Below are 15,537 nucleotides of genomic sequence, written 5' to 3' on the forward strand. Positions count from 1 at the left end.
AAAAGTGCTTTTATGTAGCTCAGATATGAAAGACACTACATATAAGTTATATACATATATATGTGTTTTATAGAAGAAGCCTTTAGGTCAAAAGGTACAAAGATCCTAAAAAAGTCAAGTACATTTAATCTGAAAAGAGGTGATAAAGAAATACATCACATCAATCCATGCAGTGCTAGAACATGCATTGTACTCTAAAAATCACAAGTGGAAAAGCGAGAATAGCCAGACATAAATGGAGGACTAACTCTTCAGATTAATTGATAACACCTCACTCATCTGAAAAGGAGTAAAAGAAATGATCACCTGAGAGGAGGAGAGAGAAAGTAGTATGAATCAGTGAGTAAATTGAAGGAATTGGCTTTGAATGGAAGGCAGACAAAAACGTCACAATCAGATTCACTGAAGGACTCACATTTGTGCAGAAAAGCAGGACTATAAGGAAGAAGTGAATGATGGGTTTTTTCCTTCTTCTTCATAACAGGAACAGTTCTTCTGTCCAACTTTAAAAAAACATTTCTATTCTATTTACATTTTTCCACAGTCATATTGACATGTAAGGTCAGTGAACCATATCTACAGAGTAGCTGGAAATATACTGAGATTCTCTATAATTTTCTATTTTTAATCTTACCCAAAAAGCTTTTAGAATTTTCTTTTAAATGCCTAGAATATAATCCTAACTGTAAGAAACCCACATCTGTTTCCGGTTACCCCAGAAATTGTTTCAGCCTCTACCACCACAAATTTTGAGAGTTCTAATGCCGTTTTGTGTTCTCAGGCTGTCCTTGAATCATATTTCTTCATCTTCTTAGAGCTTTTGCTCTAGTTACTAAATTGTAACATTTTTTGTTGTTTTTTAATGGCAGCGTTTATATTTTGAAATTGTTCTTTAATGACTTTATGCTTGGAAACCCTTTCAAAGCAATAAGTCAAATGATAATGCTAGCATTAATATGGGGGATGGATTAACAATGAGGCTCAGAGATGAAAATCAAGCAACAAGCCATTAATCATTAAAAAGATTTAGGGTAACTTAAGATTTTCCCAAATCTTCAACCAAATCCCATCATATATTCCCCCTCATAAATATATCATGGTTCATCTTAAAATGACACCTTCAACTTCAATGTGAAAATTGTCCTTACATATTTTCCACTGATGATGAGAAATCCATATATAATGGATTCCAGCCATAATATATGAATATATTGAAATATAAGTGAATATAATAATTTCAATTTCTATTGTATATAAATGAGCTATACATTTATATCTATCATTTGGTCTTTTTGCCTGAGTGTATTTCCCAGTCTGTATGGAAATTGTTTATTTGCTGTATTCAATTTAATTTCTTTTTTCATCTGCATCTCAGTAGTTGCTTAATACATGGGAGCAGATCCTTTATCACCTTCTTTTACAACTGGGGGGTTGTCCTCACTCAAATGCAGAACCTTACATTTGGCATTGTTGTACCTCCTGAGGTTCACATGCATCCACTTGATCAAAGCTTGTCCAGTTCTCTCTGGATGATGTTCCATCCCTCGGGCATGTCAACCCCACCTCTCAGCTTCTTGTCATCTGCAAACTTTCTGTAGGTGCACTGGATCCCACAGTGTCATCTATGATGTTACTGAGCAGCACTGGCCCCAGTATGGCCCTGGGGGGACACTTCTCATCACTGATCTCCATTTTACCCCTTGGTTTTCCCAAATTGAACTTTCTTTCCATTTATGTTAGTTCCACTCTATTTTTAATATCCTCTATAAGCTGGCTTTATTTTATAACTCATGTTTCTGCACTGTATGCAATTCCAGGCAGATTTTTCTCAGCTAAATAAATTATATTTTGATAATTCTTCTGTCATGCTTTAACCCTAGTTGAAAACTAATCTACTATGAAGAAAGTTAACTCTATCCCGGCCAAAACCAGTATATATTTCCTTTTAGATATATCCCTTTGCAATATAAAATTATGCAAATCCTCAAATTTGATTAGTTGTAAATTTTTCTAAAAATTAAACTGAATACATACAATTTTGTATGCAACTTACAGTTAGGTACCTAATTACCTTTGCAGGTCAACTCTTGATCACATTTTCAGAATGTGATCTCAATTCCACCAGTTTCTGAAAATGAGGAGAAAAATGTTGGGATGTTTGAAAAATAAAAATGCCCTCTATATCCACAACAAAGATTTTTAGTGGCTGTATGCTCCATTTATAATGTTGAAAATGAGTATAGAAAATCTCAAAGTTCAATTCCTTTCTAAAGTTACTTTCATTTGTCTTAGAAAATAAAAGATTTTCTGAAGGTCTAAATAGATCTGCTCATGTTCTTTGAATTCTTATGTCCTATAAGGTTTGTTCCAAGCAGCACTGATGATTTTGATAGTAAATAGGTTAGGAATTGGTCTGTATGTCCTATTAGTCCCAGCAGGGTTGTACTCTGAGAGGTCTGTAGGACCTGCTAAAAGCATTGCACTTCTCAGCATTCTAGCAGCAAATGGATGTGCAGATAATTGAAAATGTTGCAGTAATTGGCTGAGTGTGAAAAATATGAAGATGCATTTATTTGCAGAAGTTAGGTGTTGCCCTCTATGAGTCAGCTGAGAATGGCAGCATTTACTGCCTTTGAAGAAAAAATCCTTTGCAACACATTGCTCTGCAAATACTCCCTGTAGCTCCCACAGTGGCAGAAACTATGCATTGAGTTTTCAAGATGGAGAATGGCAGAACATATGTGAGATAAATGAAAGTGTTCTGTACTGCCAGCTATTGCAGCTGAACAAATCACTTGCTTTTTATTCTATCTCCACAGCTAAACTTCCCTAGGAAAGTCTTTAGGTAAGTGAACAGTCTTCTCCAGGGAGAAAAAACAAAAGAGAGCTTTCAGGGAAAAGTTCATTAATTTCAAACAACCTGATGTTCAGTTACATATCTCAATAGCAGGACATTTTTGTGGTACTCAAGTTTCCCACTGCACACAAGTACTTTGATTACTTCCTGCATTCTATCACCTGCCTGCTGAGTTTTAAAGATAGTCTAAAATCTATCTCACTCTAGCTGCAGAAGAAAATGTATAAGGACATTAAAATTATGTGCAGGTATCCCTAAAACTGGTGAATTTGGAAGATGTGGTGAACGAGCACTCAAAACGAAGCTTCTACAACTGCTGTTCCTACACATCTATGTGCAGGTCCTGACCACCCAGAGATGTTTTGTACCAGCCTAGGCAGTTCTATATATTTCCCTCAAAAATGTTGTTTACAAGTGCTCACACTAATGATCCAATGAAAATATGAATTACAGATTGGATTTAGTTTGCCTAATTTTAAACCCCTGATCCCTACACTTCTGCTCGAGGATCTCTCAAGTACATCTATGTCTTTCTCAAATTGTGGGAAGTAAACTGTCTCAAAGGCTACATCTACATTTTGGTCTTCCCCTAAAAGTACATGCACCCCAGGACAAACTGACCATATGTCCATTTTGCCTGAAGTCTCCTCTGTCTGGTACTGTCAGGTGTGTTTATTATATTTATTTTTTATTTCAGTCTTTATGATGAAGTGTAAGGGCTACGTTAAACCACTGCTGGGGTAGTTGATTTGTGACATGATGCTGTATGTTTTCTTATGGCATGCAAATGTTGCTTTCTTTGACAAAATCTTTTGGGTTTTTGCAAGGCTATACAGGGCATTGAGAAGTTTGTGGTGTCTCATCCTCCCTGCCTGTAGAGCGTGGTCCCTGCACTGGATGTTATTCTGGAACTCCAATCGTTTTTATCTCAAAGCGAACTCTGAAATTAAAAAGCCCAGGAATGAACTATCACACACATAATGGGAATGATAGAGAGTCAGATTCTAGAAGCCAAGTTATTTTCTAGTGTAGATGTACCAAGTAGTATTTTACAGCTGACATTTCACCAATACTGAGTCAAGTGGAATAATTACCCTCAGCATCTTACTTATAACATCACTATTAACATGTCAGAATGTGATTTGCCTTGACTTTCATTGTTGACTTTCATTTGGTTTCTTTTCCACTCTAACTCATGGACCTTTTTTCTTGCATTTGTATTTTTTTATGCAGCTATTCCTAATCTAGCATTGATGAACGTGGTTTCCCCCACCAAACTGCGGCACTTGACAAACATCTTACTGAATTTTATCTTGCTGATTTAAGATTATATCTGAAGATTATTACAGTAATTTTGAGTCTTGATTCAGGTCCCGAAAGCCTTTGTATGCCCTATGCTGTTAATTAGTAGAATTCATAGATTTCATAGATAATCACAATTCATTTTGTCATCTAAATCAAGAATGAAAATACATTTAAAAGTCTTAGATGTAGACTGTAATCTGTAGCTAATTCATGTGCTTATATTCATACTATTTCTCCTTTAACCTGTTGCCTGAGAACCCCCAAGAGGTACCTCAGTAGCTGCATAAGTATTTAAAACTTGCATTCATATCTAATCTGGTTCACAAAATCATATTTAAGTTACCAAACTGATTGCTTGTGTCCCCAAAGAGGAAGCAGTCTGTCACTTACTGAGCTCTGCATTAATGTGAGTTAGCTGTTCTGTCACTAATTTTGCATTCCAATTTAGAAATAGGTATTTAAAAGTGGGCTAATGATGCTATATTTCTCTCATATTCTATTACAAATACCATGTATTTATTCCACTATATTTATAGAAATCCATGGGTTTGTGGAAAATTGCCTCCGTACGTTTTATTGTTATCAAGTGACCTACTTTTCACTTTAGCCCATTTGAACATAGCAGATATATTTACTATCAGTTACTGAGACAAGAAATGTGGTATTGTTTTGTCTAGATCAGCATCCTTTAATGGCCATGCAGTCTATTAAATATATATTACAGACTCTAGATTTAATAAATGATTTCTAATTGACTAGATGTCAGTGGCAACATTCAAGAAAACTCAGTTACATGGGATTTTTCATTGATTTTCCCCATATTAGAAAATGAAATGTCAGCTACCATTAATTGAGTTTTCACAATACCAAGCATACTGCAAAAGTAGCTGCTAAGTGAAAGCACTTCTAGCCTAACATGCAAGAGAAGTATTTTTTTTAAATTAATCCAATATATAAACAGTTATTACAGTTATGTGCCTCTGTGGGTCAAATTGACATGAATGCAATTAAAATCTATAATATGGAACCATTTTGCAGGCTTCTAGAAAAAAGGCATCTAGAGACATATTCTGCACTTGTTTGTCCTTATCCACTTCCCTGCCTGCATCCAGCACCGCAGAAGTTGGCTAATCCATGGTTTCCAGGAGTTCTCACCTACAAGGATGGCACCACCCCTTACTTGAGCTTGCAGCACCGCTGTCCATGACTCGAAGACAGAACTGCTAACTTGTATTTTCCTACAAGTATACACGTCTACCAAGGCTACGTGCCACTACTAAGGACGGTGTGATCCAGAATAAAGTTTATGAGACTGTGACACATATATTCCTTACCATTGAAGATTCAGAGTTCAAAATGTATTGGTGCATCTTTGCTGCCTGCCTGTGTCTCTGCATTTGTGTGATCAGGCCTTCATGATCACGTATGCTTTCCACAGGTGCAGCTCCATAGATTTTCTTCCATGTGATCACATTCACCATGCCAGAATTGACTATCAGTCTCTACAATCCTAGTGAGATGATATTAGAAGTCTGGATGTGAAAATTCATTTGACTATGCACAATTTACAGTAGTGCTAGAAGTTCTTATGTCTTTGTAGAGAAAGAAAAAATCCATGACCTTTCTAAAGTATGTGAGTAGCATTCAATTTCCCTGCATCTGATCGATAAGCAAGCAGGAAGTTATATCTTTTGCCATGGTAGACAAGCATAATTAAGCAATAAGGCAATGGAGGTAGTTGTGATTATCTTAGGATGCACCTGGGAGCTGCCTTGTTGCTATTTTAAAACATCTTTATGTGAAGGAAGCTGTATTAATTTCTGCTGAGAAAGATAAAGTCGGCAGTTTGGAATGCTCATGAGCAGCAGTTTCAGCTGTGCTTTACAGACAGTAATGCAGTGCATTAACCCCAAACAGTTGGGCTTCTCCTTCAGCAGAAGGAAAGATGGAGCAGGCTGTAAGCACTTAATTGACAGTTCAGACCAAGCAAAAAAAATCCAAAAAAACCAAAAAAAACCCCAAACAAACAAACAAACAAGAACAACAAGAACAAGAACAACAAGAACAAATAAAAAAAAAACCCAACCCACAACCCCTCCTGCAAAACAGTCATGCTTTGACTGGCTTCCAGTGAGTGCAAAACTTACATTTTTACCAGTTTAGAATAAAAATATGTTGCCTCCATCACTTGATTTTCAGGGAAAACATCTCTGCATAATTAATACTATTGCATCCACATTCTAATTTATGCATTTTAATTATATCAAAGGCCTGGTGAATAATTAATGCTAGCAAAACAATGGGTCTGAAGCATAAGCTGAAATGTATCACTTTTTAATGGGCTTTGTAAATTTAAATAACTAATGAAAGCTATTTAACTATTTGATTGTGAGTATATTTCTCCCTGATACAATCAAGGATTAAGTACCATAATTGAGCAGCCTCTCAAGTGGAGAAATGTTAGCTCAGGTTAGTTTTTTTTTTCTTAGTGTACTATAGTATATTGACCCACCTGAGCTATATGCTTGCAGGAAAGAGATTTATTTGCATGTTTCCCCTCTGGGAGGAACTGGTATCATCGATAGGATGTAAAATCAAAATTCTTGGCACGGCTTTCCCCTTTGACCTCCTGTCTTCAAGTAGGTCAGTTTATGCAAGTTTCATGAGGAGATTTAGAATTGAATCTAAAGAAATACAATATAGAATTTATTATCTTTGAGTTCAGCAATCTAAGAATTAAGGATGTAGGCCAGGTTAGTAATTTAGAGACTTGCAGTGGTTGGAGAGAGATAGAACCTCTGGAGAATTTAATCTCATCCTAAAATGGGTTTTTGAAATAGATGGGATTAATAACCATTTGGCAGTGTCTAGCATTTTTCTCTTTCTTACAGAAGAAGCTTAGGATTGTGTCTTACCTGTACACCTAACTTCTAGACAGCCAAGTTTAGATGAAGTTAATCACACCAGCAAAGGTAGCCTCTAAAACTATGGTGTAAAAAAGACCTACTCACAGCAATATGAGGGTGTAAAGAGAAAAAGAGGCAAAACAGAAGGGCTCACAGCACACAGCTGTGCAAAGTTCAGTGAGTCACACGAAGAACCAGCATCAGTTGCTTGGCCAAGTCTCATATTTGAATCATGCCACTCTTTAAGAAAGTCCCTCCCCCTCTGAAGGGCTCAAAATGTAACTTCATATTAATCTGCCATACCCAACACCAGCCTCCAGCCCTCTCTGCTCCCTGGAGCTGGGCTGGGCAGTGTGATGTGCTAAGAGCAGGCTGTCCCAGACGTGCAGCGTGTCCTGGCTTTCATGCACTCTGAGTTTGTCACGCAAAGCGTGGTGAAAGCGTGTGGACAGCAGGCAACACTGACTGCAGAGCACGGAGAGCCTGGCAGCAGAAAGGGCTCATTTCTTTAGGAGAGTAAAACAGTACAGCAAATGATGAATTACTGCAATCCCTGGCAATATATTACATGCACTCAAGAAATATCAGCTTGTCAATATGAATACAAAATGAATTGCTTCTACCAACTTTTTTTTGTTCTTGTTTTCCATATCAGAAGTTTGCACTTTAATGCAAAATGTTTGAGGAAGTGTCATAAAAATAACAGCAACAGGGCTTTTAAAGGAAATAAGATTGAGAAAGGCTGCTGCCAATTTTGCATATCTGGCCCTTTATTTAAGTGCATTGATTTGAGCTTAGTAACTTCTGGTTCCTATGTTTGAAATTTTCTCTTTTTTACCTAATATTATGTGTTGAATTGAAGTGTTTGACTCTCCATAGCACTCACTTGTGTCAGTGGGGAGATATGGAAGGCAACTATGTAGGAACTAATTGTGTTTTCCCTGTTTTCAGCTGTGTTTGCATGAGCCTGGGCATTAGATAATGCTCTCCTCAGTGGCTGTGGCCTGTGTCAGGCAAGCAAGAGTTTCTTTAACTTTGGTCAGGCTGGATGGTGTGTCCCTTCATGCACATGTTGGGAAGGGCAGGGAAGAACAGAAAAGGCTCTTGCAGAGGGGGCTCTACTCCAGGGAAATCTCAGCCAGCCATAGGAATCTGCTGCCGGGCCCAGTGAATATTCCATAGAAGTCAGAAAGCAGAACACAAAATAAAATCTGCTATAAAGCAGATTAAACCAGTTTATTTGTTGTGAGCAACAGTACCTGAAAGAGCAGATATTGGGGCAATCTGGGGCTGAGTTAACAGGGTGACACTGAGGGCTTACTTGTTCTTCACTGCTCAGCTTTGCTGCCCAGGGGCGAGGCAGTATCCTGGTGGTATTCCTCTGCACCCTGTTCCTCTCTCCTTACAGCAGAACCTATGATGAGTAGTAAGAACAATTCCCCAAGAAACACAACTCTTTTAATGAATCCCATTTAAGACCAAAACCTGCTTAGCATGTTTGGGATGGAATCTGGTGCTCCAGCTGTCCAGGGCTTGCAATGTGCCTGATAAAAAGAGCTGCTGAGGCAGGAGTTCACGGTCTCAGGTGAAGAGCCCCCCTTTGCTTCTGCCTTTGCAGGACTACGCTGAGAAGGAGAAAGCTGCAGCTAAGGCCCTGGAGGATGTGAAGGCTAACTTCTACTGTGAACTGTGTGACAAGCAGTACCACAAACACCAGGAATTTGACAACCACATCAATTCTTATGACCACGCTCACAAGCAGGTAAACCTGATAAATGTCTTGCATGTTACAACGGTCTCTCTTCCCTCCTCATTGATTATGGGAGGTTTCTAAATTCACCCAAGTAGAAGACAATTCATCATTTGATGTTTTCAACTTTAACATGCTACTTTCCATTAAAATAAAATGGAAAATATTCACTTTTATCACAATTTCTTTTAAGCTACTCTGACTGAAAGACCTCCAGCTGTAGCTTTAGATACATGCTTAATACTGATGTCAGGACTTAATTTGATAAATTTAAATGTGGAATTACTTACAAAACCACAGGCAGGGGGAAAGACCACTTCCTCAAATGACAAGGTCGTTCTTTTGACCCTCCCAGTCACAGAAAAGCCTCTATTCTTCATGCTTTTATCAGAAGGCATATGACCATGCTATTTCAAGCTGGTTGTGCTGTTTCAAGGGCAAAAATTAATTTTGTCTATTTTTTTTGAAGCATCTCTTTCTGGCATTAAAATCTATGTCTCATAATTTTTCTCAGGCAAAATACATTTTTCCTTGCATACAGAACGATATAAAATAATCCTTGATGAGACATTGGATTCCTGGAAAAAGATAATAAATACTAATTTTTTATCACTTTTTTGGTATCAATTTTATCACATTTGTATGTGGTAGGTATATTTTACCCATATGTGCCTATTAACTTTATTTCCCGAGTCCCAGTTTTCCTCCAATTTTAGCAAAATCCATATTTCTATTAGCAAGATGAAAGGAAAATGCAATTAATTCATATAAGTACTTCAGAATTTAAAGAAAATGGTTTGTGAAGTCCAGGAGTGAACGTTTCTGAACCTCTGAAGCCAGAGATCACATCTGCTGACCAGGCAGGCTAAGCACATGTTACTGGATGGTGTAGGTGGATCTTTTTCTCCTGTATCTCTGCTAGTGCTTGCATTTAAGTGCTCATGTATAGTGTGCATCCAAGCTGCCAGGCAATTAGTGTCCTCTGTGTGATCACACTTGTGGGTTCATGAGGGTCAGGAGCTACCTCAAAAATATGTGAAACCATTAGAAGTTGCAGGTATTTCTGAAGAGAGTATTAGAAATAATAATGTTGAATAAAATGAGCAATGCTAAAGGCAAAACTCCTAGGTCTCCCTGAAAGCAATCTTATTGTCTTCTGCAGTATCACAGAGGATGTAAATCACCCTGGAATTTTCTGTGTGCATCTATCACAGCACTTCATTAAAAAACTGCCTAAGGTCTGCCCACACATCAAATGCTGAACCATCCTGCTGAATTCAAGCACCCCAGGCAGCTATCCATGGGTAATAATGGGACTCTTTTGTCCCAGCACTCCCAAACCAGAGTTATGTGCTTATGTATTAAATCAAAAACAATTCCCCTCATCACCATTCTTTTAATTAATCCATAATTTTTTTATAATAATACAAAACAAATGCTTTTCCAGATCCTAAACCTGTGACTCTAATCCCTATAAATCCCCATTTGCTGCACACAAGATTTTTTCACCTTTCAGCTGTTTTTTTAAGACATCAGAAATGCATCTGAACTCAAATGGAGCCATTTGTGCTCTTTCCTCTTCACACACTCCCCCTGCAAAAAGCAGTTTATGCTAAATCAAACAGCCTGCTTCATGCACCAACTATGATTGGGTTGTTGGGCAGGGGAGGTTTTTGGCAAGTTTCTGTTATAAAAGGGCTTGTTTAAGCAATAAAACTCTTCTTAATTTTCAGATAAATTTACTGCTTTAAAAGCTGCCAGACATATAGTGCTGGAAACTAAGAGTCTGCACAGAAATGCACGACACATACAGAATATCAACTGGCAGTGCAAGCTCACCTCATCCTGCCCTTTCAGATGTAGTTCAGAGGCTCAGTTAGTGCAGGATTAGCTAGATACCCTCCTGATGTGATAGGGTAATTCAGTCTCTTCTCCCCTCTCACTTCTTACCTGGTCAGCCAAGTCTGGAAAAAGAATTAGTTTGCCTCTAAGAATAGTGTAGGTGTTTACTCCGACTTTTTATAGTCAGTCACAGAAAAGCCTCTCTTCATAATTTTATCAGCATAATCTTAAAAAAATTTTTTTAAACAGGTTAATTTATGGTTTCGTGTGGGTTTATTTAGCTTTGTTTCAAAATGTTTATTCTGGGAGGGACATTAGCCAACACAAGAGCTTCTTCCTCTGAAGGTATGTTTTCTGTTTCACAGCAGTAATTTGAGGGTAGCTTTAGTAATCTGCTTGGATATGTTCTAAACATCATTCTTCTAATGGAGAGTAAATTAAAATGAGACACTCTTTGCATCTCAGTAACAATACAGTATACTCCTCCCATGTGATTTCCCATTTAAATGCTACTACTTCACAATTTGTATTAAAGTGGAAATGAGGTTTAGAGAAGATAGTAAGGCAGAAAAAAGGATATTGCACTGAGTGCTTAATCATGTCTCTTGTTTGTCTTCCAGAGGAAACAGATTTTATTCAGAGAATTGTGGCTTTAATCTCCAAATATTGTGGTTTCATAAAATTAATTTTGCAATCCATTTTCTTATAGATGATTTCAACCAGTTGTTATAGCAGGAAGTGCTGAGTCCTGGACCCAGCAGCTGGCATACCAGCCATTGCCCTCCCTGTCCTCAGAGGCTGCAAAATGTTTTGATGGCAGTCTGGCCTAGTTTGCATAAATGGTCTTTCTGCTGTCTTTCTGTGTTAGAATATTCTAAAACAGTATACTCAGACATTGCCTCTCTCTCTCTCTCTCTCTGCTTGCTACATACCTTCAAATTTATAGGCATAAAAATATGATGTATGTGTACATATATATGCATACAATTTTGACAGCCCATCAAAGATCAATGCCTCTATCTTCATTATCTTCTAACACTATAATGATCCTGGAGAGTTCTAATATTATTTATCTATTTTTGAGTAACATTTTCCCACTATTAAGCAATTCTTATTCCTTTGGTCGTCTTGTCAGCATTAGTCTCAACATCTTTCCTGACACACTACAAGAATTTTTCATTGATATTACCTGCTATTGGAAATTAATTTCTTTCAGAGCACTGCTGGATAAAGTGAACACAGAAAATCTGTCTGATTGGAAGTTTGCACTTCCACCCAGCTTTACCTGAGCCCTGTGCTGTTAAACCTGATACTTAACAAGGCTGGGGCAGGAGTGGGAGTGACTTTCCTGGGAGAACCTAATCTTTCATCTCCGTACAGCCCTGTGCATGCATCTCTCATTGGCCTACCACATATCAGCTAACCCACTTGAAATCACAGCTTTTTCCCTTTGTGTTTTATTCCTATGACTTTATGAAGTCAGGAGCAGCAGTCAGGGGGAGCAGCCTATTTGATAAATCTGAGTTTCTCTCCTCAAGCATCAAGGTGAAGGACGCTGGCCCTCGCTTGCTCGCTGTGCTCTCTGCAGCAAAAGTTAACAGCATCAGAACAGGGTACCTGGGCTCTGCCAAAGCTCTCTGAACACTGAAAAGCAAAAGGGTCCTGGTGAGAATTCATTTTAAAGTGATCAGGATGTAGAGAACCAAGATAGGCTGCCACCTGAAAAGTTAATTTATGTAGGGGTAGGTTAAGCTGAAAATAATGTACAGGTGTAGTTCTTTTTAACCATGTTTTGTGTGTCTTTAAAATGAAGCCAAAGTTGAGCAGAGATGTCTATTTGGTTGGCATTATAAAATGGAATCTTTTAATAAGTCCAGGTCATGCACAGTATTCATGCATTCAGTTAACAACAAAGTAGTTGGAGTTTTCAATTTTTTGCATAAATAATCCTTAGCAATGAGCAAAGCTTTTAGATGTCAGCAAATGAGAAAATCACAAATCCGTTCCATGTACTGCAATATAATAATTATGATGATAAAAAAAAAAATAATAATAGCTAGAAGCAGCAATGAAAAACAAGACTGTATTGCCATCTTGGGGTTTCTGATGACAAAGCAAGCCTTTAGTTTTGTTGTCAGAATTTAACCATACAGTTAAATGCATCACACTCTCTCCTGTGATAAAAAATGCACAAACTAAAAAACCCATAAAAAGCATCCCACAACATAAATTTTAGTGTCCTTGAAGCAGACAGCACTAAGTAAGTGAACAGAAGTTTCATTCTACTCTGGTTTACATGAACATACCTGTATTTCAGTATTTACATCCATGCATACTAGCATTTGGTTGTATTTTTGGCATGAGAAACTGATTTAGTGTGTACAGCTGTTGGCACTTACTGTTAAGCCTTTATGGTGCTTGTGGATTTAAACTCTAATTCAGACAGAGATTTAGTTCCTGTTAAACTTCAAAGCTAGCAAATATGCTTACATTTTAGCTAGCATTGCTGCTGCCACCCAGAAAATGTACTGATAAGTTAACTCAGAGAAAGCTCCAGGAATGAGTATAAATGCTGAGATCTTGTTAGTTCATCTTGAGGGTATTTTTTCCAGCATCTCTGTGTTTATTGGAGGAAAAGTAAGTCATGTCTTTTGCTGTCAAGGTAAACCTGTATTACCCAAACAATTTTCATTTGGAGGAAAAATAACTGGTTTGGCAATATCTGAGGAATTTCACCTTAGGATCTGGATGTGGGAAATTAGGCAAAAGTGTTAAGAAAGCTTTTTTGTGGGCAAAGGAATGCATATTCAGCTGTAAGAGCACAGTAATCATAGACAGGACTACACCAGCATGAAGGTCCCCTACTACATGTGCTTGTGTAGTCTCTGCTTTTTTCCCTTGGAAAATAGGTGGGCCCACTGGTCCTCTGGTGCTCCCATGAGGACTACAGGTCCTTCCCTGTAGTCCCTGCTCCTGTCCTTCTGCATCAGGACATTGGCTTTTAAAGGAATGACCCTTGAAAAGCAGGACACTGGCCCTGACTTTGTAGGGCCAATTGCACATGGGTCTGTACTCTGTGGCCTCTTCAAGAAACAACCTGAGAGGTAAAAGACCTCATAATTTCTTCCTTTCAGTTAGCAAGTGGTGCTGTCATCAGGATTCTGCTCCTGTAACTCACAAAAATCACCTTGGTTTGATGCTTGTCAAGAAACACATGCATACTTGTAATAAAACTTTCATATTCCTCACATCCTTAAAAAGATTAGAAAAAAGAAGTCAAACAAGAGAAACAGTAATATGGTGGTAGATTCCCACAAACAGCTGGTTTATAAGTGGATTTGAAGTGATGCAAGAATTTTGTATATGTCATAGTTACTGTCCTCTTTACTACCAATGAATTTCTATGCTGCAAAGCAACTATCACATACACAAATTTCTATATGTGTGCAATTTAGAGGGTGTAAAATTAGGCCCTGTCCTGAAAACTTTGAACTTTCTAAGAGGTAGCCCTATAAGCAGCGCCCTCAAAAAATAAAATATTTAAATGCATAAAATGAAGGAAGCTCGTATGTTTTACAAGAGAGGGGTGTTAGAAATGAAATTACATCAGAATATTGACATTATGATTCAATGCAGTCTACAGTTTCACAGATTTTTTTCTACAAAGCATTCTTTAATTTCAGTGAAATGCCTGCTTATTTCTAACTTTAGACAAATCTATTACCAGTTTATATTTTAACTATCTCTGCTATACAATTATTTAGAATGATCACCTTGTCCAATAAAACATTTGTTATACTTCTGCTTCTTTGCAACACATTTTTTTCCTCTTGAATTTGGGGTTATGGATGATCTCAATTTTGCTTTATTTATTCATTAATCTGCAATAGAAATAACAATTTTCTGTTCTCTATCCTTTTAAGCACCTCTTTCTCTTCCCTTGGATACAGCATACTCTTGACATTTCTAGTCTAGTCCAGATTCTTTTTATATGAAGACCAAAGTTAAAAGCAAATAATTAATTTCTGTAGTCTATCCTATCATTTCAGTGTCTTTTTGCCTTAAAGACACTTTTTTCTTGCTCATTGTGAAATTAGAGATTTTCTTGTTGCTACTTATTCCTATGCCATTTATTACATTCTTTAATTTCTGTTATAGCTTCACACTTTCTTAGCTGTTCCTCATACACTGATTTTTCAGTGTATATTCTTGTTCATACTTCCAAAAATTACTTCCACTCTGACTGTAACTCTTCCCGAAGAGCAAGTTTTTTGATAGTTTCTTGCTGAATAGTTATGCTTTTCTCACACTGCCTTTTCCATAATTAAAAAGTTTTTCTCACTCTTTCAGAATTTTTTCCTGTGAATTAACCCCATCCATCCATCATTCTTGTATCTAAACTAGTTTTGATTACAAACTAGATTACCTAATGGTAGGGGATTGTTAGATACAGAACTGATTGTGGTGCTTATAATAAAGGTTTACAAACACTTTGTGTTTCAAGAACAATCTTTCCCTTGCCCTTGGTTATTGGGCTGAAATTTTGCTTATGGATGACAAGATTTAGCAAATTAACAGTAAAAATACATAGTATTTGCAAAGTCAAGAATAAAGAAGTGAGAAGGCTTCAGAATCAATACTTTTGGGACACCCTAAAGTGATATTTTTATGGATCTGCCCTTTAATGAAATCTTTAATCTGAGGTTGCATATTGTCTTCAGTGAGGAAACATCCCTGACTCAGTACTGAAGATGGACGGTACTTTAGAATTTAATCCCTTTTGTGCAAGGGATGCAGCTGCTGTCTACAAAAGAACTGATGATGTGGAATGAGAGGGAAACAGAAGAACATGTGGGTTTGGGAAGCAATTATGGAAA

General features: G+C 37.4%; 1 protein-coding gene across 1 annotated transcript in view; it reads left to right on the forward strand.

Moving 5' to 3' along the window:
* ZNF804B (zinc finger protein 804B) overlaps positions 1-15,537 on the forward strand; it is a 226,222-nt gene that overhangs the window by 185,092 nt on the left and 25,593 nt on the right. The window contains exon 2 of the mRNA XM_066553065.1: positions 8,687-8,830. Within this exon, the coding sequence (XP_066409162.1) occupies positions 8,687-8,830 (144 nt within the window). The remainder of the gene's footprint in view (positions 1-8,686; positions 8,831-15,537) is intronic.

The sequence above is a fragment of the Molothrus aeneus genome, chromosome 1, assembly GCF_037042795.1.
Source record: "Molothrus aeneus isolate 106 chromosome 1, BPBGC_Maene_1.0, whole genome shotgun sequence".
NCBI classification, from domain to species: Eukaryota; Metazoa; Chordata; class Aves; order Passeriformes; family Icteridae; genus Molothrus; species Molothrus aeneus.